This window comes from Chaetodon auriga, chromosome 19 (genome assembly GCF_051107435.1).
Source record: "Chaetodon auriga isolate fChaAug3 chromosome 19, fChaAug3.hap1, whole genome shotgun sequence".
Lineage (NCBI taxonomy): Eukaryota > Metazoa > Chordata > Actinopteri > Chaetodontiformes > Chaetodontidae > Chaetodon > Chaetodon auriga.
Genome location: NC_135092.1, coordinates 5525378 through 5550593, shown reverse-complemented (window position 1 = coordinate 5550593; position 25216 = coordinate 5525378). Strand labels below are relative to the sequence as shown.

Genomic DNA, 25216 nt, shown 5'->3' with positions numbered 1-25216 from the left:
TTGAGCAAAGTAACTATAGTTAAAGTAACTTAACAGTGATTGATAAATACCTTCAGTGACCCATCGTCATCGTCGAGGCAGAACCTGGACTGCGCAGGCGCAACGCTGCCGAATGAACGCACGTGACGTGGAATGCTCACCGTGTCCGGAAGTACTGTGGCTTTTTACTCAGCTTGGATGTTTTATCCTTGCAATACGGACTCTAGCTGTTATTGTGGTCAACTCAATCCAAAATTGTCAATTATCTTGCTCTAACTAAGCGACTACATGTGTTTGTTAGACGTAAACCGGACTCAGAGGAAGTGTCGTCGCTAGAAACTTTGGATAAACTCGAACTGACATGCCAGATGGATAGTTAGCTAGCTAGCTAAGAGGCTAAGAGGGCTGCCAGCTGATTGTAGGTTTAAGTCTGTGTACAGTTTATTTAAACACATTAACCTAATTAAGTTTAAACGGAAGAATGAGTATGAGCCAGAATAAGCCTGGTCATAGACTTCACCGGTGAATGAGCTGCGGTTCGATTTCATTATTCAGGCAACAGTGATGTTAAGGGTATTGGGGACATAAATACTGCAACTGGACAAAAACCGGAGGAATGGAGGAGAAATACAGCAGCAACGTGCTTTCAGGGGGGAAACTGGGAATGGTCGAAGTGCCCAATTCTAGGTACGTGTCTGTTAGGTTAAACTCATCCAGCTGGTTACTTGTATTTACTTGTCATTGAGTCAAATCACAGTTGATGTACCGTTAGTGTGTATGTTAGATTTTGGTGATCAGGTCCAGCAACACCAACTAAATCTGAGTTATGGCTAATCTCGTCATTGATCTCAGTATACAGTGAACTGATCAGCTGTTCAGTCTAAAATAGTGAAAATACGCAGCTCAATTACCCAGTGCTCAAGGAGACGTCTGTAAGGTGCTTGGTGTGTCTCAACTCCAAATAATATTAAATTTACAGTTATATCAAGGAGAGAAAAGTTAACATTTGAGATGCTGGAACAAGTGAATGTTTGACATTGTTGCTTGTTAAGTAACTAATCAAGTGATGATCACCTTTGTTAATGATTTAGTTCATGTTGATTAATTGACGGATTGTTTCAGCACAGATTTAGTGTAATAGTACAAAAGTTGGGTGTGGGTGTGAAAATCCTTTAATAGGATGGTGTTTTTTTTCTGTATCGCCCACCTCTAATACTGATATATCTTCTTCGTCCTTTTCCTCTTCAGGTTAACCAGATACTTAGTTTTACTGGTTGTCACAAAGGTCCTCAAGGCTCTCGGGATCTTTGAATCTTACGATATCTTAAAAGTTGTCCACATTGTCCAGTTCATCTTCATACTAAAACTAGGGTAAGTACTCATTTGCTTGTCACTTTTTGAGGTGTCATTCAGCCCATTTAATCAAACCTGTGTTTGTTGTTATGTATTATTATTATTCATTGATCAGGATAAAATGCTGACAGTGATCCTTCTTCTTTCTCAGGAGTGCTGTAATCCTGCTTTTCTTCCAAAAGCCTTTCTCCTCTGGAAAAGTCATCTCAAAAAGACAGGTTTGTCAGAATTCCTCGTCTTCAACTCACAGATGATCCAGCTCTTCTGTCATTACTAGAAAAAAAAGAGAGTTTTCCAAGCTTTTCTGTGTGGATCATAACTTCAGCTGCCATTTCTTCTTCATTTGTCACAGCAGTTTGTTAAACCCTCTTCAAATTTGTTTTCTTTGTAGTGGATAAAGTTACTGAAGCATGCTGTTTTCAGCTGCGTCATATCCCTCCTGGGCTTCTTCGGTCTAACTCTCTGTGGACCTCTAAGGTAAATATGTGTTCGAGTGTTTTTTCATAGCAGTTAATTCCGCCTGTGTTTATGTCCTATGTGCTCACGCAGACTCTGTTTGTTGATTGATGTCTGCTTCATGTCTTTTACAGGACCTTATTGCTTTTTGAGCACAGTGATGTGGTGGTCATTGCTCTTCTTGGTGTTCTGTTCACAAGCTCTGGAGGTGGGCCGTCGAAGGTAGGAGGCCATTAATTCAGCTGGTTTGAAAATCTTTGATTATGACGAGAAATGCCCCAGATAATTAACATATTCCATTTATATTGTACATTGTTGTATTCATTTTGTACTCAGACCTCAGCAATAACTTCATATACTCAATGGAAAGGATGGCCAAAACTCTGAAAATATGACTGAATTTATAATTAGCCAGAATTATCCTTTAATTCTTCATCAAGTAGAACAGAATTCATATTTCCAGAGAGATTTTTGTTGCTGTTCGTTAATCTCGTGGTCAGATGGAGGCAGAGACTCCTGATGTTGTAAAGAAAGTCATTGTAACGTTTGTATTCTGCTTTGGATTCATGTAAAGCTGGAAGAAGCATGTAATATTAATTTCTGTTGGTTTGTCTTTACGCAGACCAGAGGAGCTGCTCTGTTCATCATCGCTGTGATCTGCCTTCTCCTCTTTGACAACGATGATCTCATGGCCAAGATGGCGGAGCACCGTATCCTTTAGACCACTTACAGCTGTTTTCACAGTCCTGATCGGTTTGTGTTGCACATCATCATATTTCTCTGTTCGTTCTGCGTTTGCCTTGACTCGTCTTCTAACCAGCTGAGGGACATCACGACAGCGCGCTCACTCATTTCCTCTACACTGCCATCGCATTTTTAGGGGTTGCAGATCACAAAGTAAGCAAAGCCCGTGTCTCACATTTAATTTAAGATTTAGTCCTGCGTATGTAAGTATAGTAAAGAATTGGTTTTGCTGTCTAAATCCTCCCTCTGTCTTCACGTTCTCCCTGATAGGGTGGTGTTGTGCTGCTGGTGGTCTCCCTGTTTCTGAAGGTGGGCTTCCACACAGCCTCCAGGAAACTATCGGTGGAAATTGGTGGTGCAAAACGCCTCTATGCCCTTGACAACTTGGTTTCTGCTATGGTGCTGCTGCCCTGGGTCATAGTGCTCTCAGCAACCACAGAAGTAAGTGCACAGACTATGTGACATAATGAGAAATCTTATCATCAGTGTAGCCCGTTTTATGCTTTCGCACAACTGAAGCTTACAAAGGCACACGAATGCAGTTTTAGGTCATTGAAAAGGAGGAAAACCCGTTTTTAAAAAATACCTGTCCATATGTGAACTATGCATCAGATGATTTATTTGACCTCCTCACTCACTGTTTCTTCACTCTGTCTCAACACCAGAGTAAAGTCGAATCATGGTCGTCCCTCATCCTTCCTTTCGGGATGATCATCTTCTCCGTAATGATCCTGGAGTTTTACGTCGAGGCCATCTGCTGCACAAAAATGGAGACGCCCAAGTGCGCCCGCTATGGCACCATCGCCCTCTTCCTCAGCGCCCTGCTGCTGGCCAACTTCTGGACTCACCCGCTGACCGACCAGCTGCGCTCCATGAGCAAACCGCCGCAGCAGGTCAGCACAGAGCACGTGCTCTCTGGTGGAGTGCTCGTCAGCGCCGTCTTCTTCATCATGTGTAAGTAACTGCAGGATGACTTAACGTTTCATACATCGACCTTGATTTTGCCTCACTTCCTCCCTTTTGTCATCTCCCTCTCTCTGCAGCCTCCAGTATTCTCTCGTCTCCGTCAAAGAAAGGTCAGAAAGGCACCTTGGTGGGTTACTCACCTGAAGGGACCCCTTTGTATAACTTCATGGGTGACGCCTTGCAGCATACGTCGCAGTCCCTCCCGCGCTTCATCAAAGATTCCCTGAAGCAGATCCTGGAGGAATATGACTCCAGACAGATCTTCTACTTCCTGTGTCTCAACTTGGTACGTACAGAACATCTAGGATATAATTAGGGGGGGTATTTCTTTATTTTTATTTGTTTTTGTCTGGGAAATTTGTGGATTTAAATCTAAAAATACCAGAATGTGAGTGTTGTTGCTCTGCATGTTTCAGGCTTTCACCTTTGTGGAGCTCTTTTATGGCGTTTGGACCAACAGTCTGGGACTGATCTCTGATGGCTTCCACATGCTGTTCGACTGCTCAGCGTTGGTCCTCGGCTTATTCGCTGCCCTCATGACCCGCTGGAAAGCTACCAGGATCTTCTCCTACGGGTAAAGCCCATCAAGGCTTTGGTGTTGGAGACACAGGAATAATTGAAAGCGCTGAAAATTCAGCTGGATGTTTAAATAAGGACTCTTGTTTCTGGCAGGTATGGTCGTGTTGAAATACTTTCTGGATTCATCAATGGCCTGTTCCTGATGGTCATCGCTTTCTTTGTCTTTGTGGAGTCTGTCACCCGTGTGTTGGATCCTCCTAATATAAACACAGACATGCTGACTGTGAGTAAACCGCATCTACCTCTTGATGTAAAAGGCTTGTGACTGAGTGTTGAAACTGCTGATGCATTTTAGTCACATTTATTTGGAATGTCCTGATTTATTTTACCTTTGTCATTTGATATTAATTATCTGCTAAAACAAAGTCCTCACAAGATATTTGCAGTATATTTTCAGACATAAAACAGCTGCACATTGCACACTGCAAGTATTATATTAGACACTTCTTACATTACTGACAGAGGCGAGAGAGAGCAAAATGGAAAGCAAGCAAAACATATCAAATTAAACATACAGTGTTCTTATAGGTTGAGGGTAATCAGGTCAAGCAGACCAAGTTGTCCTGCAGACATTTTCAGGAAAGGCTTAACTTGAACATCATGAAAAGTGGACAGTTGAACATAAAATCACTCCTTTAATGTTACTCTGCAAAGCGAGGTATTTGGAAAAGTGTCATTTCCACACTACAGTCATTGTAGCTGCTTGTTAACACATGGCTCACCAGCTGCATTAAGTTATGGATAACATCTGTTTCCAGCTCACAGCTGATGAGCATGTGGTAAAATATTGGACGATAGTGATCAATTAAAGCATGCGATGACTGGCTTTGGAACGGAGTTTTAAGACTGACTTGGGACATCCATAATGTTTATGTCCTTCATCGAGTCATTGGACATCCGTCAGTCTGAACTCTCCGTGCTGTTTGCCTCCTGCAGCCGGTCTCTGTCGGAGGATTGCTGGTCAACCTGGTGGGTATCTGCGCTTTCAGTCACGCACACTCCCACGGCGCCAAGAGCTGCTCGTCCCACGACCACGGTCACTCGCACCACGGCCACTCCCACAACGAGCACAGCCATGGAGGCCACGGCCACTCTCACGGCAGCCACGGGCATGGGCACGGGCACGGCGGACACGGCCACTCCCACGGCTCCGGGGGCGGAGGCATGAACGCTAACATGAGAGGTGTGTGTTTCTGCTGAAGACCTAAAAAAAGAGCTCCATGGAAAGGAAGCTGCAGCGTAAAATCCTCCTGCTCTTTTTCTCCCAGGTGTTTTCCTCCATGTCCTGGCTGACACGTTGGGCAGCATCGGCGTCATCATCTCCACCATCCTCATCCGTCAGTTCGGCTGGTTGATCGCCGACCCCATTTGCTCGCTCTTCATTGCCACGCTCATTTTTCTCAGCGTCATCCCTCTGCTGAAGGACGCCTGCGAGGTTCTTCTTCTACGAAGTCCCCCAGAAAATGAGAAGGACCTGAACAGCGCACTGGAAAAGGTGAGGACTCCCACACATCAAAGGTGGCCTTTTTCACTGAGCACTAGAAAGCATCTATTGAAATGGAGTCAATCAAATCTCTCCCATCTGGATCAGCTAACTCCTGGGAAGGTCCTGAGCATTATCATTAACTACTTATCACCCCATCAGCAGATATTAAAAAAATCATCTTCCTTATGTTCATTTCAGATCGAGAAGATTGAAGGAGTGTTGTCGTACAGAGACCCTCATTTCTGGAGACATTCGGCGAACATGATCGCAGGGACCATCCACCTCCAGATCATGTCCGATGTGGTGGAGCAGAGGATCATTCAGCAGGTAGAATCATGGGGGTGTTTCACCGCAGACTCCATATCTGAAGGCTGTTTGATCTGTGATCTTCCTTCATTCATTTTGTCTCTGTGGTTCCCCTGATCCACAGGTGACGGCCATTCTGAAAGACGCCGGAGTGAATAATCTGTCGGTCCAGGTGGAGAAGGAGGCGTACTTCCAGCACATGTCTGGACTCAGCACCGGCTTTCAGGAAGTTCTGGCAATGACGCAGCAGATGGAGAGCATGAAATACCTGAAAGACGGCACGTGTATTATGTAACGACCATCTGTGGGACCAAACGAAACATTACAGACTCAGTCTCTTTTTCATTGAAATGTACAGTATCGTATGTATGGATGAGGTTTGAATAAATGTGAATATATTGCTTTTATCTTTTTTGATTTGTGCTGAAGTTTTCATACTTACAGTTAAATTTCCTCTTCGATCATAAAGTGTATTTGAAAGAATTGGTCTGATTTTGTGATGAAATGCTAAACCTGCAGAAGCAACGTGGAAGCAGTGCGGGATTGGGATTTGTCCAGATATCATTCACTGAGGAATCTTTAAGTTGTTTCTGTCTCTGACTGCGAGTGTAAAGGCTCAGAAGAAGCTGCACTTTCTCATGCACAACCATCACACGTGAGGATTTTAGCTGTCAAAAAAAGGGAAAATCAGAATAACGTTGAATAACCTTCTCACTTTATTTGAGCAATGAGCATTAATCTAATGCATATAAATGTGAAGAAAAACACAGTTAAACACACTCTCTGTTGCTACAGTGCAGAGAGAAATGCTGACTATGACACAACTGATATGTGTTGCTCCGTGAAAATAGAACTACATGAAAAGTTTCCTTTTACCAACATTCCTTCATGTTCAGACTGACATGCAGGAGTCAGGAGTCTGTAATGTGCAAAAACCAGGGGTTCATGCATCCGACACAGCTGCTCTCCTCTTGCTCTCTACTCGATCTCATTGGAGGTTCCCACGGTGGCCCTGATCTCCATTTCTGCAGGGACACAGAGAAATCAGGAAGCTGCTACAGACCTCAAGATATTTAATCTTAAGGCGTATGTTCAAATATCTTAAATTCATTGGTTACCTGGGCAAGGTCTGCCTTCCAAGACAATGTCATCAATGGCGATGTCACTCCTCACTGATGAACCCCTGGTGGCTTCAAACACAATCTGAAACAGTGACACAAAGAGGGAAACATTTGCTTAAAGGCACCTCTTCTCTGTCAGTGTCTTACTGTGAGCACAGACAGATCCTTCACTGAAGTAAGTGTACGATACAACAATGTCAAAATATGCCATTAAAACATAAAAGTCATTCATTAAATAAAAGCACAGAAGTATCATCAGCAAAATGTCAATATATCAAAAACAGAAGTGCTAATTCTGCAGAAACATGCCCCATGTGACTGATATATTATTATTATATACTGTATGTCATTAGTGGATTAAATTGATGCAGCTTTTTACTGCATTTTAGTTGCTAGCAATGGAGCTACTTTAAATACTTAATATACAGTTAGCTAGTTTTTTACAGTGGCATCAAGGCCTGTAAGGGTCACAAGATGAATCTCAGGGGTCGTGAGATGATGAAAGGGAGAGCAAATCGTACTCACATGTTGACCTTTTCTCTAATCTTTGATATTTTGGGGTACTGCTGGATAATTCTCTGTAGACCTCAAAGTGGGTCCATCAAGGCACATTTTTAAAAATTGTGTTTCAGGCCAAAAAGGTTGAAAAGCATTGCTTTAATCTTCAGAAACTGTATTTTATAATCTTATCATGTGTTTTTTAATGTACGATCTTGATCCGTCTGATAAATGTAGTGGATTATACAGTAGAGTATTTCCCTTGGAAATGTAATAGGTTATGAGTATTATGTAGCGTAAGATGGAAATGCTCAAGTCAAGTACCTAAAAACTGTACTCATTTACAGTAAAGAGTAAATGTACTCAAGTACATTTTTTTAAAGTATTTTTCTTAGATATTATGGAATAGGTGTGTGTCAGTGTTTGACAAAGTAAATTAACAACAATAATTTTGCTAATCTATTAGTCAGTTAGGTTGTTTAGCAGCTAAGCACATTGAACGTTCTCTGCTTTGGAAAAAATAATCTCTGGTGAAAATGATCATTATTTGCTCAGGCTTTAAATATAAAACAGCTTGGAGACGTTTTGAGCATCTTGCCTGATGCTGGCTGTCACACCGGTACTCCACTGTGGCCCTCAGCCAGGCGATGCTCTGCTCGCCGCTGCGTTGCCACAGCAACACGTCCTCTCCGTCCTTGCCGAGGTGGACGCTGAGCTGGCCCGTTCCTGAGCCGTACATGTGGTAGTAGAAGCGCAGACACTGAGGCCCCCTGGAGCCCCTCAGAGGGCGGGACAGCAGGCGGACACTCTGACCGGGCAGCATGGGCGACGCCTCCATGTACAGGTAGTATCCTGTCAATCAAATGTTTTAGTGGATTTTTGCACTATAGCATAAAAATTTAACCTTGAGCATGCTCGTGTTCTGTGTGCAATAAAACAGGCAAGCAGGGTGCTGCAGGGAAGCCTCACCGAGTCCAGAGGTGTGGTCTCCTCTCGGCCCGGTGTACGAGGTCGGGGTGGGTCCTCTTCTCCACTCCCAGTCAGCACCATCGCTCAGCTTGTCCTGAGTGTAACCGCACAGGCCGGCTTCAAAGTCACAGTGTCCCGGGAGAGACAACAACAACGAGCCTGCAACAAGAGAATAAATGTCAGGTGACACACGGAAAAACAGCTGTCGACTTGAACATCAAATATCGATCCGTCAGTTCTTACCTGCAGTTAACTCACAGTCTCCGAGGCTCATGCTGATGTCATCCAAAGCCACGGAGCCGCAGTCCCAGAAGCTCCTGCAGGTGCTGACGAAAACCACCTGAACAGCGGGGACAGCAGTGAGCAGAGGCGTCTTCATCAGCTTCACCGTCCCAGAGGACTGTGTGCTTTCTTACAGTCATTAATCATTCACAGATTCAGCCCGAAATAGAAGCAAAACCACAAACACTTTGCTGAGGCTGTTGCTCATTTTGTGCCCTGATGTTCCTGCAAGACTCTGAAATCCCTCGTGAGGAAGAAAAGAAATCATCAATCAGTGTCTGTGAAATGAGGAACAAAAGGCCTGAGCGGGGAGAGTCTTTGAGCCCTTTGGCATCCAGATGAATTCATTCTCATCACGCACAACACGTGATGGTGACACTGTGTCCTCTGTCAGCAGCTGTTTAGTGAATGAACGAAGATCACAGGCAGAGGGTGAAGCTTTTTATGAAAACTAACAGTGATTTCTTTCTTTATGTGATAATTCATCTGCTCAGCCTGTTCGTCCTGCATTCTTTTCACTTCCTGCTTCCTTCCCTTGTTCTTTTCCACTGATCCATGCTGTTGTTTATTTCACTTTTTATTTGCTTGTTTGTTCTGTTACATTTCCCCTCAAAACAAACTTAATGGCGGTCGCTGGTAGGGGAAACTAACAAAAAAAACAAACTGCACTCAACACAAAATGGGCCTCTTGGGGTCTAAAAGGCGATGGGGAATAACTTATCCACACACCCACAAATTCTATCAAAATGATAGAAGAATAAAGAAATGAGCCCAAAAACAAAAACTGAGAGTCACTAAAAAGGATTCTGGAAAAGAAAGAATCACTACAGTTTAAAACCGTTCATGCACTCATTCATCAATGCCACACACAAAACCAGGAGAGCCAACTGAAGGCGTTAACTCTCCGGTATCACACACACAACTAAAGCAGAGCCACAAGCCTCCTTTTATAGAGCAGCCCGGCTGATTAGTTCCAGCTGCGCTAACGAGTGCAGGTGCCATCAATAGGTGCACATCATTGAAGGGGTGGAGCTTACTGCCTACCTTCCACCGCAACAGTTCCTTAATTATAAGTTTCTGAAAGAATCATTAATCGATTCACTCATTCATTTCTTTATCTATTCCTTTGTTCCTATTTCCCCCCCTTCTTTCTTTATTTCCTCTCTATTTATCCCTTTGTTTGTATTTCACATATCTTGTGATTCTCCATTGTTATTCTGACTGATGGGATATTTCCACTTCCTCTGCTCCAACCTTGGCAGGCTGTGATGTCTGGAAGGTGACGTCTGTCGCGATCCAGATTCCTCTGGACTTCTCCCCCTGGGTCCAGATCTTCTCCTGGCGGCTGCTCTGCTGCTCCTGCTGCAGATAAACTGTGAGAGCCCGATCCGTCTGGTTGAAACCTGCATCCGCCAGAGTTATTTGTGGTGGGTGAGTCAGTAAAATAAAGCACAGCCCAATTCACACATAGAGGCAAACACCAACACACATCCGGAGACTTTCTGGGTGCCACTCACCCCTCAGAGAGAAGTAAAATCTCAAGCAGTACTTCATGTTCCCAGGCAGAGTTGGACCGATCAGGCGGCTAACATAACCGGAGCGTGGGCTCAGCCGGGAGTGAGCCAACAGGAAAGATCCTGGAAGGAGAAGACAGCCTTTATTTTCATGCAAAACTCTCTCTTCCTCTGAATCCGCTTGCTATGAATGTTTCCATCACAACTCGCACCTGGCATTGATCTTAATGTCGGCAGTTTTCGACCGTTTATCAGCCTCGAATCTTGCTTTATTCTACAGTATCACATCCTCAGAATTCACTGTTTTTGACCACAAGAGGCCAGAAAAAAAAGACAAAACTGATAGATAGCACAGTTTTGGACACTGGCTCGGGACAAAGCTAGTCCAGGAGGTGTTCAGTGGTCCTCAAACTATTTTCTCTGATTTTGGCACCACTGGCATCCCAGCAGCTCCCCCCAGGTCAGTGTTAAATCAGAAAAACTGGAGAAAAGAGAACTCATCCGACTCACGATGGACAATTTTTAATCAAAGGGAATAAAACTGACATAACAGAACCACAGATATCACCTTCTTTACTCCACACATTCTCCTTCATTGTTAAAATCTGCACTACCCACAACGCACCTCGACTCGATTCACTCCACTACACAGATTTTGGTTTATTATGCTAATAGCAGCTAATGTAGCTTTGAGCCTCAAACAGGAACGAGCAGGCGACAGAGGTGTGTTTATTGTGTGTGTGATTACAAGTTTTTGTTTTCAAACTTGTAATCGTCAGCCACAAGCGAAGCTGAGTTTCCCTTTAATTCAGATTTAAATATCAGAAATGCTCTGAAATCCAGTGTCAGATGTTTTATCCCACCTGCCCCTGTGGTGTGGTCCCCGTTCCTAAATATGTTGGGCTTCACAGACACTCTCCTCCACGAGGACCCCGTCACCTGGTCCTGGGTGTAGCGGCACAGACCTGACTCAAAGTCACAGTTGGCAATGGAGGGGTCAAAGGTCGGCTCTGTGGGACAGATGTCTGGAATCAGGATGACGCTTTTGTGTCTCTGGTTTTAGTTAGTGTGTTAGTGCTAAGATGTATCAAGATTCACATCACATTTGTTCAGGAGATTTTAAGCTCCAGACCATGAATCCTACATAGAAATGCTACGTATAGGAAATTTGAAGAGCATATTTATGCTTAGGCATGAAACTTTGGGATGACAGTACCGCCCTTTGGACAAACTTGACATTTTCATCCTCACTGCATGTAAAACCCCCAGTGTCTGAGCTGTTAAAGCTCTCATGGCTATTAAGCGTCTATGGGCTGCTAATGGCTAAGCTAGTAGTCCTTTCAAAATCCTAAAAGTTAACATCTTGGATGTTCACTCAGAAAGCTTTACATTATAAATATGACTGCGGTAATGCTGACACTAAAATGAGGCTGTTTAGAATGAACAGTGAGCGGCTGTGGCTGCAGCTCACCAGTGTCTGTGCTGCAAAACTCTGGAGAAAAGGAAATGTCATCAACTGCAACACGTCCCCCTCTTGGACTGTTAAAAGCCACTTCAAAGACCACCTGGAGAGGCAGAGAGACACATGGAGACAGACCCTCATATGTAAAGCTGCATGCTATTAAGTGCATGCAGACGTGTGCCCACACACAGACATTAAATTTATGTACAACATTAATACAGTTTTGAGGTACCAGCGCGAACAATCCTTCATTTTGCACAAGCTGAACTGTTCAAAGGCAGACAAAAAGGACCTGCACATCTTTCAAAAACAGAATGAGGAGCAAAGAGAGTCTTTAAGAGAAATGGAACAGAGCAAGTCATCCAAACCTGCCCACCAGAACCCCTTCACAGGTCACCAGGAGACCTGTGCCACTGCCCGCAAGGCCGAGAGGGAACGAAAAGAAAGGCTCACAGGAAGCTTTCCACGGCTGAAGTGACCAACTCATGAAATGTGATTTTTTTTTCTACTCTAAATTTCTTTTAATTAGACAAGATGGAGATCATTGTATTTGACAACAACAAGGAAAGAAAGTTGTCGCTCTACTCTACTAAAACCGAAGAAATCTGGGAGAATCAAAAGTAAGAGGTCTCCTGCCCAGACAAGACTTAGAGAGACTCACTCGTGCCTTCATTTCCAGCAGGGTGGACAACTGTAATAATCTCATGTCCGGCCTTCCCCAAAATGACCATCAGACAACATCAGCTCATTCCAAACATTGCTGCCAAATTTCGAACAAAAACTGAGCGTGTTACTCCCGTTCTGAAGATTACATTTCATTTGGTTTTAAAGTGCTGCAGCTAGTTTAGAAATCACTCCATAATGTCGGGCCACTTCTGGCCTGCTTAGATCAGTAGGAAGCAGGCAGCTGGTAATAATTCAAGTCAGAACAAAACAGGATGAAGCTGCTTTTAGCTACTCACTTTGAATGCCCTCTGTGTTACAAATGTGCAACATCAATTAAACCACCTTGCCTAAATATCAAATGCAAAGCACCTAAAGCAACGACATGTTCACACTGACCTGTACAGAGTACGGTGCCTTCAGGTCCACCTGCACGGGTATCCACTCTCCAAGCGTCCTGCTCCAGTCACTCTGGTTTTCTGTCCCTGCCCTCCACAGCTCCTGGTACTGACCCAGCGGGTCCCTGGTGAAAACAGAGAACAGGTTGCCTCTCTCCTCGCTTCGCTGGTACTGAAAACTCAGGCAGCCGGACATGGGCACCGTCGTCATGGGAGACACCAGCTTGGCCACTTCTTTGAAAGTCTTGGCATAGATGGAGTCCACGTACATCAAGTGACCTGAGAGGGAGTTTAGATGTGAGGTGGGTTGTGAAATGCAGTCTCAGTTACCTTGACTGAGATGTCCTGACGTTGGATGTCTGATTGAAAATTTAAATATATTCAATGAAATGCTGTTTGAAGACCAGTTTCTGTGATGGCAGTGAAGACAAACTGCTCCCTCTATCATTAAAGGCGAGCCTGCCATAGTATCTGAGTACGATCCTGGATAATAAGGTAAAAAGGAGGAGCCAAAGATTGTTCTGGGAACATTCTGAATTATGTTTGCGACTTGCGTCAAGTCTGAGCCACAGAGACAGCTCAGGTCATTATACTGGGCTCCTTTACCCGTAACATATATGACATGGCTGCCACATCCACTCATCTCAACAATTAAAAGATCAGGCTGATGATCTTCTTTATGTTTCTTCTTGACAGTAAATCCCATGACAAGATCAAAACCAACAGTGAATTGATCCTATTAACAAGTCTTAGTGGGATCTTATTCCCCTGTGCCAGAGAGGTCCATTGTTGTTGGGATGCTGTGTAAAGCTAAGTGTTCCCGAGCCCATGAAGAAAGGGAGGGGTGATGCGGGGGGTATTCAGTCGGTTAAATGCTTCACACAAATAGCATTCACCTGCTCATTTTGTCCAAAAAAGTCCTAAGTCAGTGGATGAAAACACCTTTGTGTGAGTAATACTCACCTGTCTTGTTGTTGTACGTGTGGTCATTCGGCACGTTGTTGTGAAGGAGCTGGGTCCCGCCTCCTCCAACATACCAGTTTACATTGGCGTTCCACTGATTACTGTATCCACACAGGTGAGACTCCTCAAAGTCACACTCTGGATGCAGAAAAGTCAGAAATCAGCAACACACCTGCTATTATGGGTGTGAGTAAAAAAGGCAGATGGTGTCTGTCCAGACATGCATGCGTGAATTCTTCTCCTCTTTTTGTTTAAAGAAAGATGTGCAGGCGATGTGTGTGTGACGTAACTGACCCAGACAGTATCCGGGGCTTATGTGGATCTCAAAGATGGCCACACTGCTCCCAGGGCTCTGTCCAGGTTTACCCTCGATGACAACCTAATCAGCAACACATGTTCAGTAAATCCCTGCAACCGTGATGTGGAGTGACACAGGCATGACATCAGAGAGGTGAGTGAATGTAAGGAAGGTCAGAGCGAGTGCACGCATGAAATCTAATTTACTGTCAGAGGTCCGGTGAGCAGCAGGTTCACATTAAAATATCTTACACAGAAAGAGGCGACGCAGGAAGACGGAGGAAACTTTGGTTAAAAACAGGAGGTCAGGGCTTGTACATGTAAGTGTGGGTGTGTGTGTGTGTGTGTGGGATCAAGAATGATGTAAATTGTACTTATTTAGATGAATGAATGGTTTTTGTGTGTTAAAAGCTGTAAGCAAGGACGAACCTCCAGCACACACAGAGCATCATTAACGGTCATCTGGTGTCATGTGTGTGTCCACCTGCTGAATGCATCCCATCAGCTCTGCTTTGGTCTCCTGAGGAAAACCTTTGGCTCTTTAGCTGCTTGATGTTCCACTTTCTTCTCTAGCTAGCGTCGCTAACTTTGTCTGTTGTTGGGTGCTTGCCAGGTAGTTTATCAGATCTTGTTGGCTAAAAACAGTTTTCCATCCAGCAGCTTTTCATCATTAATGCTACCTTCAGCTCCATTCTTGATGGGAAAAATAAAGTAGCTTTAACTAAAACAACAGCAGCAGGTCATTTTCATCGTGTGATATCGGCAAAATGGAGCCGTCGCTTTTGTGAGAAGTTATGGCCACGAGAAAAAGCTGGTGGCTTTATGTTCAGTGAGAGTAAATAGCAGAACATTTTATCAATCAGTGTGAAGTCTCAACCTGTGACCTATAATTTTTTTCAGCCATGTCTGGAAGGAAATATGTTCATGCGCTGAGGGGCCCACGGCACAGAGCCACTCACCATCATACAGGTCACAACCCCGTCAGATTCAGCTCTGCCTCTGCTTGAAACATAAACATGTGCTGTACTTTTCCCACACGGTGTTTAGATAATGTGGGTGGGTGTAGGCGGGGGTGTTTCTCCACACACTTCATACTGGCCTCAATTTGGGCTGGCATGTGTAGTGTCAGCCTATATGTCGAAAATGTTTCCTGCACCTCCACTGTTTTTTTTAACTACAAAGGGATGGAGAGTCAGCAGATACGACGACTCACTGCTGCGACTCAGTGCTCTTGTATCCTTTCAATTACTTTCTGTAAGTGTTCTTTGACTGTTTTCTATATATTAAATGAAATAAAAATATGATTTTTGCTCAGATTTACGGCTTAATCTCAAAACATTTCAACTTTCTCAAACATGCTTTCTAAATCTCTGGTTTTTATTTTCACATGTGGCCCTAATACTCATTTATGTATAAAACTGGATTCATAGTGATGCATAACTGTTACTTTGATAATTTGTTTTAAACTTTCATTGTTTCACGGACTCCTTTTTTAGATGTGTGAATGATTCCTAATGATTTTAGTGAGTTTACATCTACACTCTCCTATAATATGTCCAGAACTTAACTTTACATGAAACTTAGTGATCATATTCATGCTCCCCATATGATGAATATGAGGAATGTTTTTGGGGACCCTCTGACCTTTTCTGTTGTGCCACCATCAAGCCAATTCCAATTCCAGCTTGTTCCCAGTTCCACAGTAAAGGCATCAAAGTCTAACTCACAGGTAGCCATGAAATTTAATGAGCATAGTCAAGCTCCTCAGTGGATGAACCCTTTACATTTTGGACACTGAATAAACTTTCCTCTAACACTACCCTCTGGACAAACATCACACAAGGCTCTAAGACCAGTTAAACTGTCAGTATGCTGTTTGTTTCATCCAACATTTTCATATTAGGGGATGAAATAAACCTAAACAATGTCATTAGAGGGCATTTGCTCTTTAGCTAGTCTCGTCTCAAAACAAAAATTGGACGCTATTTTAAAAAGCATTTTACCTTGTAAGGCTCGGTGTTGTTCTGCAGGTCCATGTTTGAGATGACCCAGCTGTCAGAGGGCGTCTGGCTGCTCCACAGCGGCTTGTCAAAGCTCTTTCCCTCCGTGCGCTGCAGGACCTCCAGGCTTCCTGAGCCAGTGATCTGGTAGACTAGCCTCAGGCAGCTCCACTCGCCCTGCTCCAGAGCCGGGCTCAGCAGGACCCCTGTCATCTCTCTCTGTGGGCTGACATCTACACCCATCTCATCATCCTGGTCATCAGTCATGACTGCATCCACTGCAACAAAGTGGCCTGAGACAAAAAGGTATGGGAGTTAGAAAAACAGTGCAAACATTGCTGCTGTCAGGGAAAAATATCACTTCATGGATAACATTTTGTTGTACAGGGACTAAATATTGTGAACCCATGCTAAACATGCCCATTTCTTACAAATAACAAATACTGGTACACTAAAGGTTTTTGGATGCTGACAGGCCTAATATGACCCACCTGTACGACAGCGTTTGCACTGGTAACTTTATCAAAGTCCAGTTTTTGTGGGAGGAAAAGATTTCATCCTATTCCACAGGATGAGAGTGACAAGCCTCCCAAATGACCAGCAACACAAAAGAAGGGGAGAAGTTCAAAATTGGATAAAGTAAACTGCTAATTCAGGTGAGATTCGACCTTCTAAGCTCTGCAGTGATTTGCCAAAAAAGAGCTGACAAAATAAAAAGCCATGCATGTGAATAAACATCAGTGGAGGCAATATTATTACTGTAGTTTCTAGGATTCCTCGTATGTGTATCACTTAACCTTCACCTGCCTTCAACATCACAGATTCAAACCAAGTGCTTGTCACAAAGTCACATACATTCATGGAGAAAGGTCACAGGTTGCTTCTTGCTGGCTTATGAGCATCGACACGCTTACAGTGATGAGCACAAAGATGCAGAGGCAGGCTGTATCACCAGACTGCAGTCATGCTCGCAATGCTTGAGGCTGCAGGCACAGTGCTGCTTTGGGCTACATCCTAATATATTACCATTGAGCAACTAATGTTTGCCATTGTCACCATCGCGGTTTAGCGTGCTAACATTTGCTAATTAGCAACTAATTAGCAATAAGCACAAAGTTCAGCTGAGGCTGGATTTTGCAGGTGACTGACATTTTGACCTGACGATGGCAATATATGAAAAGTGGAGGTCTATCCAGTAATTGTTTGAGATGTTTCACTCTGCCTTCTGTTCGTCTGGATTCTGGATGAGATAAGATACAACGCTCTGTTGTGACATGTTGTGTGTCTGTCCCGACTCCCAGAAGAGAAACTGACGAAACACCTGATGCTACTGTTTCCTACGCAGAAAGAGCAGTAGGGAAGAAACATGCGAATGGCTGTAAAATCAAGACCTTTTGACTCGGTGCAACGTAAAATCCAGCTCAGCTTAGCTTCTTTTCTGCTCCAGGGGCCTCTGAGCTCTCCTCACTCGCCTGTCATTTATTATTTGTCCCTGTGGAATGCCCTGCTGCCCCGGGGCTCCTATATCCTGACAAACACACGTGTATCTAATACACACACACACACACTCTCACACCAACACCAGGGCTGAGCTTCAGTTCAGTCAACTCAAACTGTTTTTCTTCTTCTTCCTCTTCTTTTTTTTTTTGCCAATAAACCACAATTGTTTGCAAATGTTTGTATTTACACACTGAATGGACCGAAGTGAAACTGAATCAGCCCTTTTCTTGGCACACAGTCAAACTGACGTGCTGTCTCGGTTTAATCGGTCATTTTCAGAAAAGAAGAACGCACATAAAAAGCGCTTTATATATTTGACATGACTTCACTTCTCTTGCAGCCTCGGCCGCGCTGCACACGACCACAGACGGGCCGAGGAGGGCTGAGAGATGAGAGCAAGCGAGGGACAACTGAGCACACCGTTAATGCACCGACTACACTGACCTTTCCAACAAGCCGTCGGCATTAGCAACGAGGATGGAAACAGGAAAAGAGAAAGTCGTTGACGTATCCCAAAGGGATGATCAACAGTGAGACGGGCTGCAGCAGCAGAGCAATTTTCAAACAAGTACCTATGAGCAAAGACCATGGTGGAAAAAAAGAGTCTTAATAAGGAGTTTTTCCATCAGGGTCTGGCTGCAGATGCAGGAGCTACTGGAGAAGCGGGGCAGTGGCATGCTAAGAGGAAGTCTGCCTCACCGATCAGATGGGTGTAGATGAGAGAGAGGTTCTTCAGAAAAATAGCGATAAATTCATTGATAATGAAAATAGCTGTTTTTTGCTGATTCTTCTACCAGTGACTTGGCTATATCTGCTCCCTCAGCTGGGTATCACACAGTGTCTGTGGGTTACGGAGCTGAAGTCAGGGTGTTGTTAGCCTCACTGAGTATCAGCAGGGGGAAACAGCTAGCCTGGCTCTGCCCAAAGTTCAAAAATACACCTAGCATCACCTCCAAAGCTCACTAATTAATGCACTTTGTTGTTTTAGGGAGAATAACATGCTGGATCAATTTGTAGATGAACAACAGTTTATCCATCTGCTCAGAACTTCATTGCGGTGTTTCTGCAATTTCTGTCAGCAAGCTCATTTTTACAAGTCTCTGCAAAGTCACTGCACTCAGCTGCTGTTTGACAAGTAAAAGTTCCAGCATGCAGCTCCCCCTAAAACCACAAACTTTTTACATTCCTGTTTTTGAGCTTTGGTGGGTCGTGCTAGCTGTATCCCCTTTCTCTCAGCCTCTGTGCTGAGATAGGTTAATCTCCTCCTGACTTGGCATATGACCAATCTTCTCTTCTCAATCTAGGATAGAAAGCAAATAAGTGTACTTCCCAAAATGTTAAAATGTTTCTTCAAAGAGGAAGACATATTCATGCTAAGTTATATCCACTCCTTTTGTTACCACTACACCACTAGGTACAAAGTTAAAGCTATTGGTATTGGTTAACATATACTGTAAGTCAGCACTCTGGGATATGTTCTGGCACTGGAAAACCAGCTGTATTCTGGCTCTTGCCCAAATATGGTTGCCTGATGTGCCTCGGATTTGGAGATGTGAATGTTGGACAGTTTATGCTTAAAATCTGTTCAGTTAGTAGCCTTGAGCCAGTGTTTGCACGTAGAATCAGACCACTACTTCCGAACTTTTTGCAAGTACTGGTCAACATTCAGCAAAAGTCTGTCAGAGCAGGCATGCCAGAGTTAGGTGTGTTAGGTGAAAATAGTTACATTTAGGGAAAGGTCTTGTTTAGATAGGATCAAAAATCAACATGACCTCCACCTCTTAAAGCAGGCCCCGCCTCATGTCACAATTAGTGTGACAGGATCCTGCTGCGAGTTGCAACATCTGTCTTCACATGTATCTGCAGCCAGACCCTCAACATTTTGTGCATGGTCTCTCCACAAAAACATCATCCTTTGTATTACAACTCAGTACAGATACAGAAAATGAGACGCTCAGAGAAGTTAGCAACAGCTATGTTATCTCTACAACAAGGTCATCCCAGTAATTTAATGATCTGATCTGCATTGATCTGCTAGCTTTGATCACGTTCCATAAATAGAGACTGATATAAGTTAGACATGGGTTTGCACAGCACACTCTATCAGCTGCACTACCAATCCAGCAAGAATGCCTAAATCTGTTATTTCACTCACTCCAGATGTTTGGAGATGCTGGAATCAATGCAGACCAGATGAATTTCTTTTCACCAGTCAGCTTTGGTGGCAGCATCAAAACAACTGCAACATCACGGCTAAACCTATAACTATTACTAAAAGAGACGATAAACTCTACACTTAGTACAAAACTCTCAGGCAAAAATATTTTCAAAATTACATGACATCTGTTAAAGTCTACCCAGTACCATCTTTTTGCAGGGTCCAGCTCATAAAGTCTGGATCTGACGTGTATCCGCAGGTGTTGGATTCAAAGTTGCAGGAGCCTGGCAACAGCTGGTTGTGAGCCTGGATGGTGGCTATGAGCACACAGAGAGAAAAAGAGAGAAGCCAGAGGCAATGGTAAGTATGAATCACAGCAACTGGCATTAACCAACACATGCCCTCATGCACCAACGCTGGCACTGGTACTCACCAGCAAAAGTCAAGAGGTAGAGTGGAAGCATCGCAGCAGCTTTCTGTGGAAATAAATCAACCCTCAGAGGAAGTAAGAAAAGCCAAAGTAGGTCTTATATTTGCATCCACGGTCGGAAAAAACGCAAAAAGTTGTGATCAAAGTTTGGTTTGTGAAGGTTTCTCTTGTGTGTGTCGTCTGAGTGTCTCTCCAGCTCACAGACTGGCAGCACACTGCAGACTCTCCGCCGGGAAGCATGTGTGTCTGGACAACAGAGCAGGGGGGAGGAGGAGGAGGAGGAGGAAGAGGAGGAGAGAGTTCTGAGAGGGAGAGAAGGAGGAGGAGAAAGGTGAGTGATAAGCTGGTGGGAGGCCAGTGAGGGAGATGAGGAACAGAAGGAGAGGAGGGATGGCTGGGGAGAAAAGGAAGTGAGGAGGGGAGAACAAAGTGAGATTAGAGGGTGGTTATGGAAGAAAATGAGTACAGATAAACAGTAATGAAAGAGCTGCAGAGGGCTGCAAGGGCACCTCAGTGATGGCAGTGACAGAAGGCCGATGCCATTCATTCACCTCCCCGTCCGGATTTATCCTGCTCGTCTGGGGACCAAACCCTTAACTTTCAGGTTGACATTAGGCTGCCATTAGCCACAACAATAAGACTGTCCTCACCAGGACCTTAAAGACAGAAAACTATGTCTCAGTGGTTATTCACAAAGCCTGACTTTGACATGGAAATGGTCTCATCTCTCAGTGATTTTCCTGCTGGTTATGTAGGGGTACTTAAAACCTTCAAACGTGCTTTTAAGACCCTATCTGGAAGTGGTGTGACAGTGCTTCACTGTTTAAGGAGAGGCCTGAATACACAAATGATCTAAACTGTGTTTTACAAACCTGCAGAGAGTCAAAACATTTCGCAACTATCTAAAGTATTTGCCCTGGCTTCAGCCTCAAACAGCTTTTAGGCAATATGTACTTGTGAATATGAACATTAGGCAAGTCTGCCTCAATCCTGCATATGCACCTAGAAGAAGTCTGCAGGCATCCCCTGTAGTTTCCACCCGTTTCATTTAAATGCAAATGGACTGTGTGGGAATTTGAGTGTGGCCATGACAAAGACAGGATCCTCAAAGACTAATGATTTTAAAAAAAATGACACTCAGATTTGGGAACGGGACTGGTTCGCTCAGTGTGTGGGGAAAAAAGTGGAAAAAATGTGCTTTTTTGATGAGCACTGCACACGGCACACTTCAGTGTTCTTGCATAAGAGACTGGATTTGAGAGGTAGAGAAGGAAAGAATGTAGCATGCTAGATATGGAAGACTAGACTTTGTTGTAATTTTTTTTTGAAGGGGCACTCTCACCCACATTTGTGATCCATCTGTCAGACCAGCTTTCCCCTCCCTCTGCCTTTTTCTCCCCCTCTGCTCTTGTCTTGTACATGGTCAGACCTCTGCCTTTGGTTATCAGTGTTTTAATGAGGTGCCCTGAGCACTTTCAGACCAGATGGGGAGGTCACTTCTCCCCTGATTATCTCCAGAGAGGCCGACTTCAGCCATACGTGTTCTTTCTTCAGGGAGCACTGAGGACCTGAACCATCTCCAGCTGATTTTTGATGCTTTAAATTTCCACCGTTCATCTGTTTGATTTCCTGGTTGTCTGTGTCTGTGTGGACAACACGATAGAGCTCCGAGACATGACTGAAGGGTGCCAGAATGTGTCATGTGCAGTGCACGCAGACGTTCTTGTTTGCATGATGAAACAGTCATGACGTGTTTTAAACAGTATGTGATTCGCTGCCAGAGGGCTCAGCAGGTCGCGTCCCCTGTGGCTCTCCACCCATCTTCTGGAAAGGTCCCAGACCACCGTCTCTCTGAACACTCTGAACTCTGAACAAGCAACATGGAATAGCTATTATTGTTCAATTTTTCATATAAATATGTTTGCTCTTTACACAAAGCTTAATTTTAAGCTTTAAACCTAACCTGCTCTGCTCTCAGGGGTGAAACGGATCTTTTCACAAGTTTTATTTGTCATATTTCCAACTGATTTTTCTCTGTGAAGGCGAACATGGACAGAAATCTGTTGCAGGACAAACCTGCCTTAGATGCTGCGATTTTACTCCATCTGCTGGGAGCATTAGTAACAGTTTATCAGTCATTATCACTTATAAGTCATTTACTATGCCGACCCAATGTGTTCCATATTAAAAAGAGATTGTGAAACATGCATTTGTAAAACTCATTATTCAATATTATCAATATTATGAAATGTTATTTCATCCTGATGACTGCTTTATTTCACATTGTTTCACATTAAGCATCGCTCTCAGTCAAACTTCCCTACATAAATAAAGGCAAATAATAACAATGAAGTGTTATTTGGTTACTAACACCATCCTGCTGAAGAGCGCCACCTGCAGACTGGCTGAAAACACAGGTAGGCAGGTAAGACATGGAGTCTGTCTCATGAACATATCAGAACTGAACGGAGGCCATGAGTTTTCTGCGTGATAGGAGATAACTCTGTAACAGGCCGTGATGAAACATTAATGTGCATTAATTCCAGTAATGGGTTCAGTCCGAGCGCACTGCATGCCATACAGCTAGTGACAGAACACATAGGCTACAGTATAGGCCTTCCTTCATCCATGTATGCAGACTAGGCCACAAATTATTGATGCCTTCTCTGGAAATAGAACAGCAGCGAATCGGACTAGCATGAAATATAGGCTGCGTGACACAAGTTAATGCCAGCAGCAGAGTGATAATGTTACCTCACAACCACACTGATGTCCTCTTTTTGCATGCTGGCCTCTATATTTTGAGAACATTCTGATTGGCTCAGAGCTTAAAATGTGTCACACACACACCTCCATATTTCACCCAAAGGTCCACAGCATGTATTTTAGACAATTGTACAGGCTGTTTGTGTGGGATCGGGGATGTGTGGCTACAAAGATGGCAATAACAGATTGGATGCCATGGTTACTACTCTACACCATCACCATCCTTCGTCACATATTGTTGTCACGGTAACGGCTGTTCCGGTGGACGGGCTCACGTGACTTAAGTGAGAATACGTTACAGGGGCTAAATAATGTGCAGATACAGGCCCTGTTGATCTGCAGGACCAGGCCTTAAGTGACAGGAGAGAGGAGAACATTTGTGCATACCTTTGCATTTTAATTTGGAAATTTTAGTTTATCAAAGCAGGTGTTGGATGGAGGCAGACATGTTAATGTATTCATATTCGGTAACTATTGTACTCATTAACATAATGAATTACCTCGTAAGCATCCATGGTGATTACGATAAAACATCAATAGGTTCAAGAGCATCTCATCAAAATGAAGTTATTCTAGTGATCTGAATGTCACATCACCTGATCTATACGGCTATATAAAAATTATCATTATGAGTTCATAAGTGTACATAATACACATGCTGTACTGCATATTCAGTATAGTATATACAACCTGTGGACCGTTTCCATGACCTTTTCTACTGTGACTTGAAGTGTCCAAATGTGAAAAGTAAATCACATGACGGGCATAAAACTAACATCTTTCACTCATAAAATGAAAGAAGAATATGTGGGAATGTGGGATCCCTGCAAAAAACTTTTTGACATATTCTAAAATATTGAAACTTAGAGTAACCCTAAACCTGCACAAGGTGTCAGTTCAGGATTATGAATTATTGGACAACTCAAGAAAATAGAGGGCTATGTGTCCTCTATCACAGATTCCTCAATGGTTCCACTGTCCAGCTTGAAGGAAAAATATTCCACCGACTGCACAGTAAAGAGTTTTCTTTCCAAAGTTATGACTTTTTGGTTTAACCAAAGATGGTCACCTGAGGTTAGGTAATAGGTAGTTGGTTGTCAGGTTCATACTGTAAATTCATCTTTCAATTTTTTTTTTTTGTTTGTTTTTTACAATTTCCAGTGTGGACAACAGCGTGTTCATTGGTTATACACTCCCACACTTTATTGGAACAGAACAAAGGCGATAGAGCCAAGACATCCATTTTGGCAGCAGACATTTTGACATGTCATACTAGGAAAAGCACAGGTGTTACTAATAACATTAACAATGTTCTGTTCAGGTTTTAAGGTACATGAAAATGGACCTATGTCAACATTGTAATATATATATAAATTAGTATAATCTCTGTATGTATAATAAATTAAGCCATAAAATGTAAAAAAAAAAAAAAAAAAAGACATTATTTTGATTTTAAAAAATATAGGGCATAATGACCTTAGTATATTTCAGTAATTCCTGAAGCTAATTACATGTACACATTTCTTATTACAGATAAGTTTAAGAGACTTCAAATATTTTCTAAATTCAATAGTGAATTATTAAAAAAAGTCATAAGTGGCTTTTCTCTTCATTAAAGAACGAGGAAATGTCACTTCCGGCTGCCGTCTTTGAATAGTATAAGTGATTACTGTGGTGTTGATGTTTGTCATTTATGTTTTTTTATTTTATTTTTTTTATTTATTTATTTTTTTTTTTAACAGCAGGTGGAATATTTTTTGTCTCAACTTTAGTCTTTGAGGAAGCTGGAAATTTACCCAAACCATGCTATTAAAACACCTGTGGGGTTTGTTAAAATTTAGTCAACACTCGTCTTTGGGGGGGGTAGCAAAAAGTCTACTGTTAGCTAACATTAGCTTATCTGGGGCAGTTCATAGCTAGCTTAACTGTTATCAGAGCTACCTAACTATGAGCTAACTGACAAGTAAGAATTCAGACTTAGCTCACAGAGACTGAAAACGATGGCTGAGCAAGAAGAAGGGCTGGCGGATCCCATTTGTCCAGCTTTTACAGGTGTTGTAGTAACTCGTGAGGTTTTACTAAAACCAGAACGATCTACACAGCTAGATAACAGCGACGCCACCGACAGACCCAGGAAACATACCAGCTAACGGTGTTGCAGTGGGCGGGCAGAGCCACAGCAGCACTCTGCAGGCTGCTGCTGATGGAGTAGGTGGGATGAGGCTACACTCGTGGCCGAGAAAGAACTGTTTGTGTGTGCGGGAACAGCATCAGCAGTGTTTGTAAAGGCGCTTTGTGCATCGCTAATCCGCTCTGATGTCACGGT

The 25216-nt window shown here is 43.3% G+C and overlaps 2 protein-coding genes across 8 annotated transcripts; one reads left to right on the top strand and one right to left on the bottom strand.

The window, feature by feature from the left end:
* The first annotated feature begins 138 nt into the window (after window positions 1–138).
* Window positions 139–6352, top strand: slc30a5 (solute carrier family 30 member 5). The gene is made up of 16 exons (XM_076757997.1): window positions 139–666; window positions 1228–1350; window positions 1484–1550; window positions 1724–1809; window positions 1923–2010; window positions 2411–2498; window positions 2609–2685; window positions 2803–2973; window positions 3198–3486; window positions 3576–3784; window positions 3915–4072; window positions 4171–4300; window positions 5014–5260; window positions 5346–5572; window positions 5762–5890; window positions 5994–6352. The coding sequence occupies exons 1-16, from the start codon at window positions 596–598 to the stop codon at window positions 6162–6164; spliced, it is 2331 nt and encodes a 776-aa protein (XP_076614112.1). The 5' UTR covers window positions 139–595; the 3' UTR covers window positions 6165–6352.
* A 215-nt stretch (window positions 6353–6567) lies between these two features.
* Window positions 6568–25163, bottom strand: LOC143337963 (MAM domain-containing protein 2-like). Of its 7 annotated transcripts, none has more exons than XM_076758003.1 (16): window positions 25034–25163; window positions 20128–20170; window positions 19901–20011; window positions 16040–16329; window positions 14034–14118; window positions 13740–13877; window positions 12778–13055; window positions 11725–11818; window positions 11117–11263; window positions 10257–10376; window positions 9994–10142; window positions 8701–8797; window positions 8458–8616; window positions 8087–8340; window positions 6988–7072; window positions 6568–6894 (listed from the first exon to the last, which is right to left on the bottom strand). In XM_076758003.1, exons 2-16 carry the CDS (start codon window positions 20156–20158, stop codon window positions 6848–6850), a joined length of 2085 nt encoding a protein of 694 aa, XP_076614118.1. In that variant the 5' UTR covers window positions 20159–20170; window positions 25034–25163; the 3' UTR covers window positions 6568–6847. The 7 variants fall into 7 exon arrangements, with proteins under 7 accessions (XP_076614118.1, XP_076614114.1, XP_076614117.1 ...); XM_076757999.1 differs by lacking the exon at window positions 25034–25163 and adding an exon at window positions 24877–24979 and having other exon boundaries at window positions 20128–20518; XM_076758002.1 differs by lacking the exon at window positions 25034–25163 and adding an exon at window positions 24877–24978.
* Window positions 25164–25216: the final 53 nt, after the last annotated feature.